Genomic DNA, 19,702 nt, shown 5'->3' on the forward strand with positions numbered 1-19,702 from the left:
TTTGACATTTTGTTTTCATTAACATTTCTCTTTTTTTTTTTTCAAAACTTTACACACAAATCCAAGAATTACACACACAAAATGCAAAATGCCTCACATCTCTTGCAAAATGAAACACTGCATTGAAAATATCACAAACACATCACAAAACACAAAAGCAAACATTCGCCTTACTTTGCAAACACATTTGCCATAATATTCTATTTTTGGATATATCATATACAGTTATTCAAAGCCTAAAGCTCTTCTTTCATAAGCTGCTATGTACATTTCTGTACAAGATTGAAAGTAATTGGCAGAGAGATGTTGAAAAATTTATGGTAAGCTTGAAAGCAAGATTGAAACTTTTTTTTTTTTTTTTTTTACTGTAAGCATTTGTGGTTGTGAATACAGTATTGCACAGTACAAAAGAAGAAGAAAAAAAAAAAAACTAGCAACCAAAAAAAACTAGCATAATTTTGAAAAAGGTGAATATTCCCAAGGAATGGTGTGTATGTGTGTCCTGGTAGGGGACCAAATGTCCCCACAGGTAAAGTAATACAAGTGCATTTTGACTTTGTGGGGACATTTTTAAAGTCCCCATGAAGAAACAAGCTTGTACATAAATCATACAGAATTATGTTTTCTGAACATCTAAAATAGCAGAAAGTTTTCTGTCATAGGTAGGTCTAGTGGTAAAACCTTTGTGTAGGGGGACAGAATATACAGTTTGTACAGTATAAAAACCATTACGCCTATGGAGAGTGCCCATAAAACATGGAAACCCAATCACATGGAAGCAGTGTCAGTGTCTCCACATGCCTCCTCCATTCCTTGGAGAAGTGTTATGTTGTTATGTATCCCTATGATAACGATCATGCACTTTCCAGCACCAGGTGGAAAAAAAAAAAAAATCCTCAATAGGGTTTAGAAATGATGAATATGGAAGCAAGTAGACAACAGAAAAGTTGTTCAAAACCTATAACTTGACCTTTGGCCTATTTATAGGCCTATTCTAAAGCCATGACTGGTTGGTGTTAAGTAAAGCAATGAGTGTTTGTGCATGTGAAGAGTTAGTGTGAGGCACTAATGAATTAGTGTCATTTTGACATACTTCCTGTTAGATTTTTGTGTGTTACATAGAGAATTGTGTGTTTTGCTTTGCAAAAAGTGTTTTATGAAATTGAAAAATGAGTCAAAGGCCGAGAATTAGTGTATGGTTTTGCAGATTTGGTGTGTGGTTCTGCTGTTTGAGTGAGAGGTTTCAAAAATCGTGTGACATGAAAAGATTTTGTGTGTAAGCAGTTGGAAAAAACTGTAATTGAAAAAAAATATATATGTGCATTACATTAGCTGTGCTTGCATTTTGATGCATTGTGTATTTTTAAGGCTTGCATTTTTATGGGCTGAAATTCAACATGGTCGTATATTTAAGCTGTGAATATTTCAATTAAAAATATTTCACACACATTTCCATTATTAAAAATTCAATAATTTATATTCACCTTTCAAATTTCACTTCCAAAATATTAATTCTGTTTAAATATACAACCTATAAAATTCTACTAGCAATTTTCAGTCCATTTTATTTTGCTTTACAAATTCGCTTCCACAAATTCAGTGGTTCAAATTCGGCAGAAAAATCAACATTTCACATCCGGGAACTGCAGGAAAAGCAGTAGAGTACCGATGCATGAGCTCCATCTGTTGTTAGTCTTCTTCACCAGCTAGCGGCTGTTTACGAAGACCAGAGCAACTATAGCTATACATAATAAAGGCTAAATGTCTCCTCTGCGCTGCTGGCCAATGGAGGTCGACGTCCGCACCTGGCGGCCATCTTGTAACAGTCAGCTCGCTCACTCGTAACATTGTGTTTTAATGGTGCATGTACTTTTTAAATAACCATAACTTGCTCAATTTTCTACCGATCAAACATGAATATACACACGCCCAAGTATTTATGTTAAATCAATATATAGGCTACTAAAACTCAGTGTACAGAATGGCAACATGAGATATATATATACACTTTTATAATATGAATATTACAATTATAATAAAATAATTTGAATTATTACATGTTTATTTTAACTTCTTCAGGGTTGGGCCATTTACTAGGCTTTTCCCCTCGACATTGCACTGTGCCTACTTCAGAGATCACTGTTCCAAAAAAAAAAAAAAGGTGTCCAAAAGAAACATTCTGCGACTGTGTAAACAAACTTGTAAAAAGCTTTGGGTCAACAACAATCTTGTAATACTATTATGTCATAGCCCCGCTGTTCCTGTGTAACAGGACCTGTATTGTACATACATCCACTAAGTAACTAACGATTATCCCAAATATAATCATAATATTGCCATATCTTACAGGTGAAAGGTGATCCCACGGGCTCTCGTTTTGAGACTACGGCGATTGGAGCATCCGTAGGCTGCACAAAAGTCTGGCATCTTCTCCTATAAAGCCAGCAATTTCCTGTATCATAATGTAAGATGTTTTTAACAAACCAAACCGATTGGAAATCATGTGCAACTTAAGTTACATTGAAAAGAAAGAGCAATTCTGCCTCTCCCACTGATGTAAAATTGCTGGGTAGCAGCAAAACTGTAACTACTAGGTCTCACTCAAAGCTTCTTGTTATTAGCCAGCTAATAACTACAACCACATCCGCAAATATTGTAATTTAGACAAAAGATTAGTTGTGATAAAATTGTTATTGGTGTCAGTAAAACCTATATAATTGAACAGCTCGATTGTGGTCTCAGCCTTGATAACTTGCACAAGTAGCCGTGATACACAACTATGCTGCAAGATTAAGTCATTTTTCGAAAAGAAAAGCTGCAATTTCAACATGTTCAAGCATCCAGAATTATAGCCACGTTAATAACATTTGTAAGAAACCAAACCATTGGTAAATCCGTCAAGATTTCAGCGAGATAAGAGTATTTGTGTTCGTCCCAATACTGTACAACTCAACGTGCATTCACATTACATGTTAACGCAGCGGTAGAGTTACACTCAAGGGATACTGCACTTTTTCTCAATCACAAAAATTCATTATTTGCATGTGCTTTAAAGCCTTGCCGGTTAAACATTTCATTCACGTGCTTGTCTGACATGCGTTTTTTTTGAGCGCGTACACCCGAAGCGCGCGCACACAAGCCTGTCAAACAGCGTCAGTTGAGAGAAAATCGGATGCTTGTCTGTATTTTAGATGCGTGCAGGTCTTAAAGAAACAGCTTAATAGTAAACATGCTGCCCTTGTCCGGCTAAGAGGGATAGTTCACCCAGAAATGAAAATTCTGTCATTATTTACTCACTCTCAAGTTGTTCCAAATGTGTATTACTTTCTTTCATCTCCTGAACAGAGTGAACACAAAAGAAGATATTTTGAAGAATGTGGGTAACCAAACAGTTGGTGACCCAAAAAGTTTCTTCAAAATAACTTTTATGGTCATTAGAAGAAAGAAATTCATTCAGGTTTAACCCTTAAACAGGCAGCGTGTACCACAGGATACATACTCTTTAGTCTCTTGAAGGAGGCATGAGAAATAATTTTTCATCCAAAATTCTGTTATCATTATCATAGTTGAGTCTGTTTGGAGTATGTGGGTCAAATGACTTGGTTAAAATTTTTTGTGCTTGTTTTGTCAGTTTGACCTAAAGCCAACATGTCCACCCATGGTGCTGGACATTCTGACTTTGTAGAAAGTAGGCATCTATTAATCTTACTTTTTTTCAGCAAAAAATGCAAAACAACTGCTAATATTAATTGTGAACATTGTCTTAAGATGTTGGAAAGTTATATGTATAATGTTTTCATCAAAAACCTTAATTTCTTTTCGACTGAAGAAAGAAAGACATCAACATCTTGGATGACATGGGGGTGAGTAAATTATCAGGAAATTTTTATTTGAAAGTGGTCTAATCCTTTAAACTATGCCAGAGCGCGTACACACCTCACGCACCGGTTGCCGTGTGCAAGGCAGTCAGACATAGTGGTGTTTTAGAGGTAAAAAATTATATTTTTTACTGTACTGTACTGAAATACTGTTCAGTTTCTCGCACAAACCGATTGTTTCATGTCTTACGACATCAATGTGTCGTCACTAGCTGCAGGGTTTAATTTGGATTTGTCTGTGCATGTTTTTTTTTTACTCTTATAGATGGTGTCGCCATTGAAATGTATTATACGACTGACAGACTGCAACGGTTGGAGTTAAAAACCATCATTTGTGTTCTACTGAAGAAACAAAGTCACCTACATCTTGGATGCCCTGGGGGTAATCAGATAAACATCAAATTTTCATTTTTGGGTGAACTATCCCTTTAACCCCCAATCTGTGTTGAGTATGTTTATGATGGATGGAGGCACTTTCTTCAGCTCATACTCATTGATCCTGTTGGAACTGTGGAAGAACCAGACAAATGAATCGTTCAGATGATTCTTTCAAAACATAATTCCAGTGGCCCAAATCAACATTGCAGGCCCCAAGTGACTCCAGTGAGTCTATCAACAACCCCCTGCAAAGTATTTTTATGGCTACACATGTTTCCTGACTGAGGGAAAGGGGCAAACTTTAAGCCATTTGTAGAAACCAAGTGGTCGAAAAGACAACACAATTTAAGCCCAAGAAGATAAAGAGTCCTTGATCTCCAGATCAGAAGAGACAGAGAGACAATGCAGGCCTGTTTCTCTGAGTGACCTATGAGTGACACTGTTGAAACTTTACAGAAAAACCCACAGAGACTGTTTCTACAAATAAACTGTGTCAAATTATTCCAAACAATTTGAAACGGACTAATCAAACATCTTTTAATTGCATAAATTTTATATCGTGTCTACACATGCTACATGTAACCAGTTATGCTTTAGAACACTCACAATTCATGTAAATGTGATAACATTTGAATGATTGATTGAAAGTGTGTCTTGTTTGATATGTATTTAAATCTCTATTTTCTGTTCAAATCATGGCTTGAATGAAATCTGTGTAAAATGTATCATATTCCATTTAATAGCAATCATGTCTAAACGGCACTCTCTGCCGAAGCACTCTCTGGTGCACCTACCAGCACTGACAGCAAACTGGAGTCCAAACATGGCATTCAGCATGGTGGATTTCCCAGAGCTCTGAATCCCTAAAACTGACAGCACAAAGACTCTCTGGTCTCCCAGTTTCTGGATGAGTTCCTCTAGAACAGCAGAGATCCAGATCAGAGGAACATGAGCAGCATCTCCATCCATCAGCTCCAGTGGAAATCCAGAGATCATCATCTCTGCTGCAAGACTCGGGAGAGAAGAGAAGTCAAACTGCAGGTCTTTCTTGTTCTTCTTCACAGATGAACATGATTCATAGATCTGACCGATCTCCCGCATGATGTGGTCCAGACCAAAGGCTGCAGCTTGAAGTTCCTCAGATATTCTCTCAAGTTCAGTTTGTTCATCTTTGAGTTGTTCAGATTTATCGTAATATTTCAGTCGTAAGACTGATGACCATGTTTCATCATACTTGTGATTTAGATTAGAAAGGTCAGCTGATGTGTGTTCATCCAGGAGGATTCTGAGCCATTTAATGAAAAACATCTGGTTTGCAGCATGTGAGTTTATTTGTTTAAAAAAGAACTTAATAAACTCACTGATGTCAGATTCATGCTGCTGTTCACGAATTCTCTTCATCTCTGTTTGTTTTATACTGATGTCCATTTCAGTCTCTTCTCCTCGAGGTCGATGTAGTTCTTTGTTCTTCTGACTCCACTGACGCCACAGTTTCCCCTGATGAGGAAGAAATGATTCTTTGATTTCTGTCAGATCTTTCTTCTCCAGTAAACTCATCATCTTCTGTGCTGCTTCTCTTCCTCTCCTGCAGTCTTCATCATCTTCCTCATCTACTCTGATGTCTGAGTGTTTGGACACATCTTCAAGTCTGAAAGTGGAAGATGATTCTGAGAGACACTCATTTATAGCTCTTCTGAGTTCTTCAGATACATCTGCTTGATTTCTGTCTTTCAGACCAATCCTATATTTTTTCTTCATCGCAGTTACAGCAGATTCATACTCAGTAAAAAGACAAATGAGTGGCTTTGAGTCCTTGTAGAGTTGTTGAAGTTTTATAATGTTTTTGTCATTCTTCTGAAGTCGTGGTAGAAGAACAACATTGAATGAGGCCATTTCAGTGAGGATCTGCAGCTGTTTCTCATGGTCTCCTGCATCACCGTGTAGATTACAGAACGCAACACAGTCAGTGAATTTATCATCATATGATCCAGAGGGGCAGAACCAGGTGATCTCCACCACTCCATCCATCAGGACTCTGGTTCTGATGCTGCCTGGGCAGTTCCTGTGGAAGAACGTGTTGTGTTTCTCATTGATCAGACTGTTCATCAGCTCAGACTTGGATGAAGACACAGAGCCAAACCTGAAGAAAAACACCATTGGAGTATCTGCCTTGTAGACTGGGTGGATTCGACTGACGGTTTCATAGTAGGTGTTTCTCATCTTCCAGCTCCTGCTGATTTGTCTGAATGTCCAACTCAGTCTGTTGTGTGAATGGATCAGGAACAAGCAGAGGCAGAGCGTACTGACACTGGGACAGTTTAGTGACCATCAGCTGCTTCAGGAAACCATCAGCACAATGAAACACGGCCATCTGAACATCCATCGGGTGAGTCCTCCGACTCCATCATTAGACAAAAACATTTCATGAAAAATATCACTTTCATCTTCAGATGAGTGATTGTCTCTTTGTTGAGTGTGATCTTCCTCATTGTTCTTTTTAGTTTTAATGTACCTTGCTCTGTAGTTCATAGTTTTTGTATGTAAGTCTGAATCAGCTTCTCTTCAGCACAAGACTCATGGGACTGTAATGAATGTCCAGTTATCTGAAGAACATCTGCAGCTCAGTTTATTGTGGTACCTGTCTTCAAGATGAAGTCTGTGAAATGGATGATATATTTCTTCTGCTCTGATTCCTGCTGTTCCAATGTCCTTGTTTTCTCTCTGTGTTATAACAGATTATACAGTTATCGTATTACTGTTTCCAGTACTTATCTTTAACAGCTGTTTCCTTGTACTTTGCTGAAAGGCACATTTCTAAATTAACAACTAATTAAATCATGAAATTGGCAATACAGGGAGAAATGATCTATAAAGCATTCAAAACTCACTGTCATAAAGCTGCAAATATTTCTAATCAATCATTTAAATGTATTTGATCAATGTGATCTCTGTGATGACTCTGATCACGTCACTGTCTACGGTGTAGTTGAGTTTCCCCAGCGCTGCACATTTGATTTGATACTCAGTTCCTGCTCTCAGATCAGTCAGAGTAACTGTGTGTTGATCCTTCAGCACAGGTTCAGATGTCCAGTCTGTGTCCTGCTTCGGTTTATACAGTAATCTGAGCTCCACTGTAGCAGGACATGATGGAGGAACTTTCAGAACCACATTCTGAACTTTGACCTCTTCAGTGATCGGACGGGGTGGTTTGGATGGAGGAGTAAAGCAAACAGCTTCTTCACATCCATGTTCATACAGGAGAATGCAGGAACCAGGATGATTCTCCATTTCTCTTGATGACACAATGAACCTGTCTTGTTTACAGCTGTTTGAATTGACCAAGTTCTTAAATATCTTCAAGTTGCTCCTCATGATCTTCTGGATCTCAGGAGTTAGCCAAGACTTTCGCTTGAAATCAGGGCTCTTCACATCAGTTTCTCCTTGTGTTGAAGGACTCAGATAGGCAGTTTGTTGTTGAAGAAGTTCATCTGAACAGTTCAATGATTTGAATGTGTAACTGACCAGATTCCTAACCTCCAGATCCATCCTAATGGCATCTATGTTCACTTCTACCTGTGCACCACAATCCTTCAGCTGTCTGAGGATTGTTTTAATGATCTCAGAGTCTCTTTCTCTCTCTTTCAGCCATTCTGTGAGGTCACTTCCTCTGAATAGAGTTGCATCATGTTCTTGTAGAAGATCATTCAGTACGGTTTCCTTCATCACTTCTCCACGAATGTCTGGCAGCAAAGTACCGAGTTTCTTCATGATTCTCAACTTGTACGTGTAGCAGTTTTGCTTCATTTGCAGAATTTTATCATGAAATGCAGCAAAATGTAAAGCAGGAGAGTCTTTCAGAAGGTCACTGCATTTCAACTCAATTGTATTTAAAACTCTCAACCAGTGATTCAATCCTCATGATTAGATCCATGCTGATGTCTTTATAAAGTTTGGAAACTTTTGAGTGAAGTTTGTTCAGAGGATAAAGCCAAACTCTCAGTGGAACCGCCAGATTTTGATCTTCTCCCAGGAGTTTTGGAAGATCAGTGAAAACCTTCATCGCATCTTCAAAAGAGGTCGGGTTAGACTGTAGCTGAAAATCACCGAAAAATGTACATGTGAAGTTTTTGACTGCTTTTTTCTAGTTTTCGTTAATATTCACATTAGCATTTCCATCTATTGAAACAAGGTTGTGTAGTTTCTCAAGAGCTAATTTCATTTCTCCCTCTACTGTGCTTTTGTCCTCATCAGATGAAACTTCTCTGTCAAACAAAAAACAGGCTCCTGCTCCATACAGCACTCCTGTCACTATATGTGTGGCTATTCCTTTATCATCATATTTTTTCAGAATATTTTTAGTAGGCAACTGGTTAATGATCAGTTCATCAAATCTGCTGGTTGTTTGATAATGCAGTGTCAGTCTTTGCTGTTTGAAAGAAGTCTTGGTGTCTTTGAGATATTTTGCTGCTCCACTAACATTGATGAGTCCACTTAAAAGACTCAGTTTGAGTCCACCTTCAATATTCAGTAATTCAGATTTGTCCTGAATGGAGTCTGAAGTTGTGATATTGAATTCTGTATTAATTTGTTTACGAGTGGAAGTATTCTGCTTCAGCTCCTCTTTATTCCAAAGTCTGATTCCTGTAAAAAAGAAGAAGAAATGCATTTAAACTCTTAACACTCTCAATTTACCAGAATCACATTTGATCTAAAAAATAAATAAATAAATAAATAAATAATTAACAAGTTTGTTTGCCCGTATAATCTTTAGGGTATTAGGTTAGCTAATTTGGCTTGCTGTCCACTGAGGAGGGGCTCAATGAAGCAGCTTCAACTCGAGCTCTGATATACCTACACAGTGAATAAATATAGGATATGATTACATAGGGCAAGGTACCTGAGATGAGTTTGGGGAGGTGGAGGGATGCTGGAACAGCTGAGACTGAAGAGAGGTAAGCAGCTGCTTATATACTCTGGCTGTTGATTGGAAGATTAGACGGGCTCACTCCTCCCTAAATTATGCTTAGCAACTTCACTAATAAAAAGTCTAGTTTATTTGTCTGTTTATCTTGTTTCTTGTGATCTGCTCAGTTCAGCTATCGTCAGTAAACAAAAACTTCTTGATAACAATGTTTTCTTCAAATAGGCATGTCAAATCTCTCTAAAATCATATTTACTCTCATTATAGTCAGTTGGGCTGAGTGACACCAAAGGAAGGGCAAGGAGTGGCCCCAAAAGTGTAGTCAATCACTATCTCAGTCTCACCTTCTGTGATACCTAGAGAGAGCAAGACCTTGGCCCATGTGATGCATGGGTGACACCTCCCGAACCAGTGACTTTAACATCTCTGAGTGCACCCTGAAGGAGGTCAAAAAACGCATGGAAAACGCGTCCGCACTGCTACTAGATTTATTTAAAAATACAGCTCTGATCAGAGATTCCTCCATCTTGGCTGAACTTTGTTAGCATTAGCCAACTCAACATTTGTTTTAATGCATATTTATAATTTGTTTAAAGCATATTTATTATAAAATATAAATAATTTGTTTAGTGTCTGAATAAATGTCATATTTTAAAAGCCCTGTTGAAGTAATCATTATTTGATGTAACAGAAATAGTAAAATAGGTACCTGGTATTAATGTGTCTTTTCTGCAGTCATACAGCATGCCCAGCTGGAAGGATCTCCCCACAGTTGCTGTTTTTATCACATTCACTCCCACTGAGTCCATACTAAAGACAAACGTACAGTATGAGGAAAAACATCACTGAGCTTAATGTATGTGAACCTTATAAACCAAGCATCTTAGATGCACTGTTTGGGAAATAAAACTGATGAATTCAGCAATTATTTAATTCTAAAAAAAAAAGAAAAGATACAAAAAGGTACAGTGTTTACTGTATTAAAATTAGGGATTTTCCACATAATTTTTACCTGTACTTTGAATCACAGCATTGCATTGTGTTTCGGTGTATGGTTAAAAATTACAAGAGACAAATCACACTAATATCTTGAGGCTTGTATAGGTATTTAGAGTTGTAGAGCAGAGAATATGACAGAGAAGTTTGGAGTGTGATTTAATATGAGTGGATCTAAACAAACAAAATAACAATACTCAATTATTAAATGAACAGGTATAGCAAGAATTAAATCAATTTGTCATTTAAGCACGTATAGTGATCAATTCACACATGTAGATTGTTTAGCACTGAATGAATAACAAGAACATTCACTCACTTGTAAATGAACGCACTTTGTAATAACAACAGCAAGCGAAATCTCTATCCGTGCTCTCTGAACTGAATGAGTCCTGTGCTGTGAATACTGATCTGTTCAAGGCTAAAACTGAGTCATCAGTGTACTGCTTATGAAAGTCATAGGGGGCGCTAATATCTCTGCTCTATTACTGCATTGTGGGCGTTTTCTACAAGATCTGTGTTATCATACAGGAGGACAGTAAATAAAGAGATCTAGTTGATCAGTGTGGAGGCAGATTTCAACAATAGCGATCAGAATAACAGAGAGCAGGTGAATGATCTACTGCAGAAGATTGACACAATGATAGAGTGTAATGGAGGAGGACACTACAGTAATCAGGGCGGCATTGTAAGTTACAGAAGGCGGTCTGGTGGATGCTCGATATTTGACTTCATAACTTATTACATATGTTTGTTTTTTTTACACAAATGCATCGTTTCACTTCAGAAGGTCTTCATTAACCCCCTGGAGCCATGTGGGGCACATGTTTATGATGGATATATGTGGATGGAAGCTTTTTCTTCAGCTCATACTCATTGATCCTGTCATTATAAAGCCTGTATGCGTCAGGATATTTATTAATATTTCTTTGATTATGTTCATCAGGAACAAGAAAGTCATATACACCTAGGATGGCTTGAGGGTGAGTAAAGGTTGGGCTAATTTTCATTTGAAAGTGAATTAATCCTTTAAGTTAGAATCCCCTCACCACTCAAAATGCCTGAGTTTTTGTCCAGTGCCAAACATTTACACACATACAAGTACAATGATAAGTCTCTCTGGCCCTCTTCAGTCATTTTTGACCGAAAAATTTAATATCTTGAAATGTTAAAAATCGTAGCTTCGTTGGAAAGAGATGACACTTTTGTCGAATTAGCAATATGAACACAAAAAAATCAAGGACATGATCCGGACATGTTAAAGGGTCGTAAAAAAAATTAGTCACATTTACCTTCTTTGCGGTCAAAAATGACTGACATAGGAAATGAATGGGAAATACGAAAAAATACGAAAACTCAGAGAGAATCTTTTGTTGGTACAAACTACAAATCAGACATTGTGCAGAAAAAAAGTGCACAGCACTGAAGGGGGGACACTCCTAAATGCCAAGAGTGCAAAATAGACACACCCAACACCGCACCCCTCTCCCCCCACACACACATATATGAACTAGTCTGACTATAAGACAGAGCAAGTTCATACAAATGTGTGAAATAAAATCAAAAATTCAGCCACAAAGCAGTAAAAAAATGAACAGCAAGAAAGAGGTTACACTCTAAAATACAGAGTACAAAACAGAAACACCCACTCAAACACACACTCACACACATTCACAGACAAACACACACACACACACACACACACACAACACACCATTATACACGCACACACAAATGAACCAGTGTGGCTGTAACAATATGGTAAAACTGAGCCAAAACTCAAATAAGAGTTTGACATCAGATCAGACCCAGATTTATTAAGCTGTTATAAAACACACCTGTTCATTTTTATTATTTTTTATTGAATTTTGATGTTATGTGTGACAAAATGCCCTCATCTGTGTTCAGGTTTGACTGTAGTAAAATTAATGCAAAAACCAACACTTCAAATCAACATTTCAAACCAAAAAAAAAGAATCTAAACCTTGACAAAAAGTAGTCTTTGAGAATGTCTAAGTATAAATCCAAATGCAAAACTTAATAAAAATAAGTGTTTGTGTCCAAAAACCACTAGAGAATTTATAAGCCACTTTATATAGAGCTCTATAGGAATCTAGTGGTTACAACATGACATTGCATAAGTTTTTCTTTTTTTACTCTCACCAAATGGCACTATCTACCTTCAAAAATCTACCTTCAAAAATGGATTTTAAATGCCTTGTCTCTATTTTAACATGGAATTGTCACGAATGTGGCTCTCGTGCCTCCTCCTCCGCACCACCGGAGGGAGCCGTCACCTGAATATTGACTGGTTTACATTCGGACTACGTTTCCCATAGGCCCTCATTCCTGGGACTGATTGCGCACACACCTGCACCTCATTACACTCACGCTATTTAAGACACACACACACACACACACTCTTTGCGAAGTCTTGATTTGCCCCGGTGATCACTACTGAGCGTTTTCTTGTGGATTGTATTTCTGTTGCCGTTGGACTGTTTATTGGACTGTGTTTGTTTGCCGCCTGCCCTGATCCTTGCCTGTTATTTGGACTGTGTTTGTTTGCCGCCTGCCCTGATCCTTGCCTGTGACTCTACTGTGTTTGTCTGCCGCCTGCCTCGACCATTGCCTGCCCGTTTATGTCTCTGCCTTTGCCCCTGTCTGCTTTGGTGTTTCTCTTAATAAAGCTGCAAATGGATCCTCATTCTGCCGACCCGTCATTACAGAAGACTTCGCCAAACAGCGATCCAGCAGCGATCATGCAAATTTCCTCCGAGCTGTCTGCCCAAGCCAACCAGCTCGCGGTTCACCAACATCAATTGAATCGATTGACTTCCCTTACCGAGGAGCTGGTGAAAACTCTGCAGGGCCTTCGATTCAACGCCACCGAGGTTGCCACGCCACCGCCTGCGGCCTCCGTCAGTCAAGCCTTCACTGCCGCTCCCGCCGTGAATCCACGCCTCGCACTCCCGGAGAAGTTCGACGGCAACCCCGCTAAATGTAAGGGATTTCTTCTCCAATGCTCTCTCTTTGTCAACCAGCAGCCATCTCTCTATCCCACTGAATCCAGTCGAATCTCCTTTGTATGCTCCCTGTTGACCGGTCGAGCGCTGGATTGGGCCACGGCGGTGTGGCGAGAGGATGGTTCCGTGTTTCCCACCTTCTCGGCCTTCCTACGAAGCTTCAAGGAAGTGTTCGAACATCCTGAGGGAGGCAAGAGCGCTGGGGACCTACTGCTGTCGCTGAGCCAAGGTAAAACCACGGCCGCGGATTATGCTTTAAATTTCCGAACCCTCGCCGCACAGACAAACTGGGTGGAGGACACGCTGAAACTGCTGTTTCGAAAGGGGCTGTCTCTGGAACTGCAAGCCGAGCTCGCATGCCGCGACGAGGGAAGATCGCTCAACGAATTCATCGACCTCGCTATACACATTGACAATCTTCTCCGCTCTCGACGCCCTGTTCAGCTGTCCACTCAGACCACGCCTCCCTCGGAACCCATGCAGCTCGGATTCACTCCGCTTCGCCCAGAGGAACGCGAGAGGAGACGACAACTTCATCTGTGCCTCTACTGCGGGCAAGCTGGTCACATCAAGATCAACTGCCCCATTCGACCCACTCCGTCTAACCCTAAAGCGGTGAGTTCTCCACCTCCCACCGCTTATTCTTCTAACTGCCTCAAAATTCCCATACAAATAACTTTCTACGCATAACCACGCACGCACTTTTGGACTCTGGTGCTGCGGGTAACTTCATGTCTGATACATTCATCAATGAACACAACATCACATTAACAGACTGTAACTCTCCATTGACAGTGGAGGCGCTAGATGGGAGACCCGTCGGTGGTGGAAGAGTGGCGCACGTCACTGCCGAACTGACCCTACAGGTGGGAGCCCTTCACCACGAGCTCATCCAATTCTACGTCATCCACTCACCCAGCAACCCAGTCATCCTTGGTCTCCCGTGGCTCAGAACCCACAACCCGCTAATCTCCTGGAAGGAGGGCCAGATCGTACAGTGGGACGCCGCTTGTCACAATCGCTGCCTGAAACGGATCACTCCCTTACCTGTGCAGACCGTCACTATTCACGAGTCCGACACCACTGAGCCCGACATACCTGCTGAGTATGCTGATCTAGCAATCGCATTCAGCAAAAGCAGGTCCACCGAACTACCACCTCACCGCTCCAGTGACTGTGCCATAGACCTCCTACCTGGTACGACACCCCCCAAGGGCAGAATATTTCCCCTGTCACAGCCTGAGTCTGCCGCCATGAAAGCATTCATCGAGGAGGAGCTGGCCAAAGGATTTATTCGACCTTCTACCTCCCCGGCGGCATCCGGCTTCTTTGTTAAGAAAAAGGACGGCAGTCTTCGGCCCTGCATCGACTATCGAGGTCTGAACGATATCACAGTGAAGTTCCGCTACCCTTTGCCATTGGTCCCCGCAGCCCTGGAGCAGTTGAGACAGGCCAGGTACTTTACCAAGCTGGATCTCCGGTGTGCGTACAATCTAATTCGCATCCGTGAGGGGGATGAATGGAAGACGGCCTTCTCCACCACCACCGGCCATTATGAGACCCTCGTTATGCCCTTCGGCCTGGCCAACAGTCCCTCCGTCTTTCAGTCTTTCATCAATGACGTCTTCCGGGACATGCTCAATCGTTGGGTCATCGTCTACATTGACGACATACTCATCTACTCCAAGACTCTCGAGGAACACGTCCAACATGTCCGGTCCGTACTGCAGCGGCTCATTCTACACAAACTGTATGCCAAAGCCGAAAAATGTGAATTCCACCGCACCTCCACCTCATTCCTGGGATACGTCATCAGTCAAGAGGGAGTGGCGATGGACGACAACAAGGTGAGGGCGGTGCTTGAGTGGCCTCAACCACGCACATTAAAGGAACTACAGCGGTTTCTGGGGTTCGCCAACTTCTACAGGCGGTTCATACGGAACTTCAGTGGCATCGCTGCTCCGTTAACGTCCATGACCAAACAACAGTCCACACGTCTTTCCTGGTCCCACGAGGCGGTGCACGCCTTTCAAGAACTAAAGGAACGATTCACCACAGCACCCATTCTGCGCCACCCAGACCCAGAACTCCCCTTCATAGTCGAGGTCGACGCCTCCAACACAGGCATTGGGGCCATACTCTCACAGCGTCAAGGTAATCCCGCGAAGATGTTCCCTTGTGCATTCTACTCCAGGAAATTGTCAGCGGCAGAGCGCAATTACGATGTAGGCAATCGGGAGCTCTTGGCGATGAAGGTGGCGTTGGAGGAGTGGCGCCACTGGCTGGAAGGAGCACAACACCCGTTCACCATACTAACCGACCACAAGAACCTGGAATACCTCCGGTCTGCTAAACGTCTAAACCCCCGACAAGCTAGGTGGGCCATGTTCTTCACCCGGTTTCAATTCACGGTAACCTACAGACCCGGGTCAAAGAACGTCAAGGCAGACGCCCTATCTCGTCAGACGGAGGAGAGGGAACGATCAGAGAACGAAGAAAACATAATCCCAGTCAAACTGCTACTCGCTCCGGTTCAGTGGGACGTCATGACCGAAATCACCCAAGCGAATGAACATACAGCACCACCACCAAACTGCCCACCGGATCGCACCTTCGTACCTGCACACCTCCGCGACAAAGTGTTACACCACGTTCACGATCTCCCCAGCTCTGGCCACCCTGGTATCACAGCCACACTACACCTACTGCAGAACCGGTTCTGGTGGGACTCCATGGTACTAGACACCACCCAATTCATCAACCAGTGCTCAGCTTGCCAAACCTCTAAAGCATCTCATCAAGCCCCAGCGGGCCTGTTGCAACCACTGCCCATTCCCCAACGTCCGTGGTCCCATATTGCCGTGGACTTTGTCACTGACCTCCCTGAGTCCCGTGGTCACACCACCATCCTCACTGTAATTGACCGGTTCTCCAAAGCATGCCGTCTCATACCACTCCCCAAGCTACCCACCGCATTGGAAACCGCCGAAATCTTATGCAACTACGTGTTCCGATTCTATGGTCTTCCAGAGGACATTGTATCTGACAGGGGCCCACAGTTTACATCCCGGGTATGGACAGCTTTCTTCAAACACTTAAATGTCAATATCAGCCTCACCTCCGGGTACCACCCCGAGTCCAATGGACAAACTGAACGCCTGAACCAAGAACTCACCAGGTTCCTTCGCACGTACTGTCAGCAGAACCAGTCAGAGTGGAGCCGCTATCTGCTGTGGGCTGAATACGCCCAGAACTCGCTACAAAAACCTGCCACTGGCATCACGCCCTTCCAATGCGTCCTGGGTTTCCAGCCTCCACTCTTCCCCTGGTCCGGGGAACCATCCAACCTACCCGCCGTAACCGAGTGGATGCAACGCAGCGAGGAGACCTGGGACCTGGCCCACCATCACCTCCAACGAGCTGTAAGACGACAGGAGCTACAGGCCAATCGACGTCGTCGTCCCAATCCCGATTACACCGTGGGGCAGTGGGTCTGACTGTCGACCAGGGACCTGCGTCTAAGACTTCCATGCAAAAAGCTCAGTCCCAGGTTTGTAGGGCCTTTTCAAATTATTAAGCAAATCACTCCTGTGTCATTTCGTTTGAAGCTACCTGCTAATTACCGTGTTTCTCCCACTTTCCATGTGTCGTTGCTGAAACCCTCTGGTGGTCCGAGAGGAGAGGCGGAGGGAGCCGAGGCCCGCAACCCCCCACCCTTGACGATCGAAGGCGAGGAGGCCTATCAGGTTCGAGAACTGCTCGATTCCAGGCGCCGGGGTAGGAGACTACAGTACCTAGTCGACTGGGAGGGGTACGGCCCGGAGGAGCGATCCTGGGTCAATTCGGATGATATCCTGGACCCGTCACTCATAGTGGAATTTCATCGGACGCATCCGGAGAGACCGGCCCCTCGACCACGCGGTAGACCCCGGCGCCCGCTTCCTCGCGTCTGGAGCCGCTCGCGGGGGGGGGCTCTGTCACGAATGTGGCTCTCGTGCCTCCTCCTCCGCACCACCGGAGGGAGCCGTCACCTGAATATTGACTGGTTTACATTCGGACTACGTTTCCCATAGGCCCTCATTCCTGGGACTGATTGCGCACACACCTGCACCTCATTACACTCACGCTATTTAAGACACACACACACACACACACTCTTTGCGAAGTCTTGATTTGCCCCGGTGATCACTACTGAGCGTTTTCTTGTGGATTGTATTTCTGTTGCCGTTGGACTGTTTATTGGACTGTGTTTGTTTGCCGCCTGCCCTGATCCTTGCCTGTTATTTGGACTGTGTTTGTTTGCCGCCTGCCCTGATCCTTGCCTGTGACTCTACTGTGTTTGTCTGCCGCCTGCCTCGACCATTGCCTGCCCCTGTTTATGTCTCTGCCTTTGCCCCTGTCTGCTTTGGTGTTTCTCTTAATAAAGCTGCAAATGGATCCTCATTCTGCCGACCCGTCATTACAGGAATACTGCTTTAATTAAAAAGTAATTAAAAAATATATTTGAGAAAAAGTGTGTATTATTTTCAATGGGGAAAAATAGATAATAAAAATATATAAATATTGCATAGTATCATAAAATACCCTCAACATTTTTTATACTAATCAAAAAATATTATTGAACAAAAATATATTACATTGGTTTTCCTGAAAAACAAAAAAGTTACTTTTAAAGGCTTCTGTCACTTTTGACCGTAAAGAAGGCAAGTGTGACTTCTAAACGAAGAGGGCCAGACGGTTACATGTGTTTTTCTCATTTTATACCATTTTCTTTGATTGGATGTATGTGATTATGGCATGTCCCACACACTGCTCAGCTAACTTTAGTGAGTGTAAAAAGTGAATAAATGACAAAATTCAAAAACTTTTTGAATGTTCTTATTGTCCTCAACAAGTTATTTGATAAAACAAGTAATTTTGATCCTTTATATTCTATATTCATAATATTAAGCATTTTGCAAGTTTCCCTGAAATTGCTGTCCACCCTGTCATTTTGGGGTAAACGCCCCTTTAAGAAACCAGATAATGTGTAGTCAGTGACATCCCCACCCCCATTTGGTCTTTCTTCAATGGAGGTTAAAACATCTGCTGCAAGTACACTGAGTATCTATACTTATATTTCCTAATTTTCATCATATTGTGTTTGTAGTTGGATGTTGTCAAGCTTAGCATGTCCACCCTGTCATAGTGAAATATTAATTAATCTAAAATCTTTTCAGAAATGCAAAATATATATTTTAAACAGTACACTGTCAGTCCATTAAATGCAAAAATGTCCACCCTGTCATCAAGCCTTCCATGACATGTGCATTGTTTTTGCCACATTCTGATAATGTTTTCACTAGGGCTGTCGATTTAACATTTTAATTTGGTGCAATTAATTATGGAAAAAATAACACATTGAAATTAACGCATTTAGTGCACCCTGGCCCGGCCCAGACCTGTACGCCATCTTACATGGCATGCAGTTTCATAGTGATGGAAGATGATGTATGGCAATGACTCACTGTGTGATGAAGCCTGTTAGAATGTAGTTAGAATGTGCCTAAATTCAAGATATGAGGATAAAAAATGCCCCGAATGGGTTTTTGTCTTATATTTATATCATATGATATAGTTAAGCAATCACACAAGAAAAAGTGCTGTTTTCCTGAATATCTGCTCGATTTGAAAATGTGATTTTTATTTTATACAACAGTAAAATAAACAAGAAGTTGATAGAACAAAAACAGACAATATTGATGATATTGTGTTTATTTTGCCAACAAAAATAGTTCCAAACAAAGCCACAGCAGAACTGTGCGTCTCTGAGCAACACAAAGTGGTGATTTATTATGAATGAAGCCACGGTTTTAAACGGATCAAGTGAGCAGTTTTAGTTTAATACTTAGAATATCATATATTGCTTAAGGGTTTCTTCTTGTTCCTGTTGTTTCTCTGATATTCCTGTTTTATTCACCGATTAAAGTCTTTGTCCACCCTGTCATCTTGTTGTCCACCCTGTCATATTTTTGTCCACCTTGTCCACTCTGTCATCTTCATCTTTTTTGAAAATTATCAAATTATTTTAACAAGTTAACAAAACCTTTTGTGTGATTTCTTCATAAAGAAAAGAGGGCCAGTTAATATTGATTGAAAGTTTGACCAGATATCTTGGTTGTTAGATGGTATTTAGAAAAGAAAGTGCAACTATTGCATATTTTATAGGAAAACAAACATTTTTTAGTAGTTTCATTATTATCAAAAGACTTTTCTGATTAATTAAAATGTATCGTTGAGAAAGGGATATCCAAATATCTTACTGAAAATCTACATTTTAAAATAACTATGCAATGAAAATATATTTAAACTACTTTGGTTTTGTCCATGACAGGGTGGACATATTTTGTGGTTTGCTCGTACATTGTCTACTTACAGTTAATTCACAAAAAGTGCTGGAGCTTGACCAACATGCATTTCTAACAGCCTAAGGTCTCCTTAATACAACAAATATGAAGTTAATT

At 41.4% G+C, this 19,702-nt stretch overlaps 3 protein-coding genes across 8 annotated transcripts in view; 1 reads left to right on the plus strand and 2 right to left on the minus strand.

The window, feature by feature from the left end:
- The window catches only part of LOC127509865 (putative leucine-rich repeat-containing protein DDB_G0290503), a 427,110-nt gene that overhangs the window by 373,084 nt on the left and 34,324 nt on the right, over positions 1 to 19,702 (minus strand). The gene's annotated exons all lie outside the window — the stretch shown is intronic.
- The window catches only part of LOC127509969 (DLA class I histocompatibility antigen, A9/A9 alpha chain-like), a 421,940-nt gene that overhangs the window by 351,557 nt on the left and 50,681 nt on the right, over positions 1 to 19,702 (plus strand). The gene's annotated exons all lie outside the window — the stretch shown is intronic.
- Positions 4,930 to 9,972, minus strand: LOC127509927 (interferon-induced very large GTPase 1-like). Its single transcript, XM_051889297.1, has 2 exons — positions 9,887 to 9,972; positions 4,930 to 8,897 (listed from the first exon to the last, which is right to left on the minus strand). Exon 2 carries the CDS (start codon positions 6,474 to 6,476, stop codon positions 4,950 to 4,952), a length of 1,527 nt encoding a protein of 508 aa, XP_051745257.1. The 5' UTR covers positions 6,477 to 8,897; positions 9,887 to 9,972; the 3' UTR covers positions 4,930 to 4,949.

This window comes from Ctenopharyngodon idella, chromosome 3, assembly GCF_019924925.1.
Source record: "Ctenopharyngodon idella isolate HZGC_01 chromosome 3, HZGC01, whole genome shotgun sequence".
NCBI lineage: Eukaryota > Metazoa > Chordata > Actinopteri > Cypriniformes > Xenocyprididae > Ctenopharyngodon > Ctenopharyngodon idella.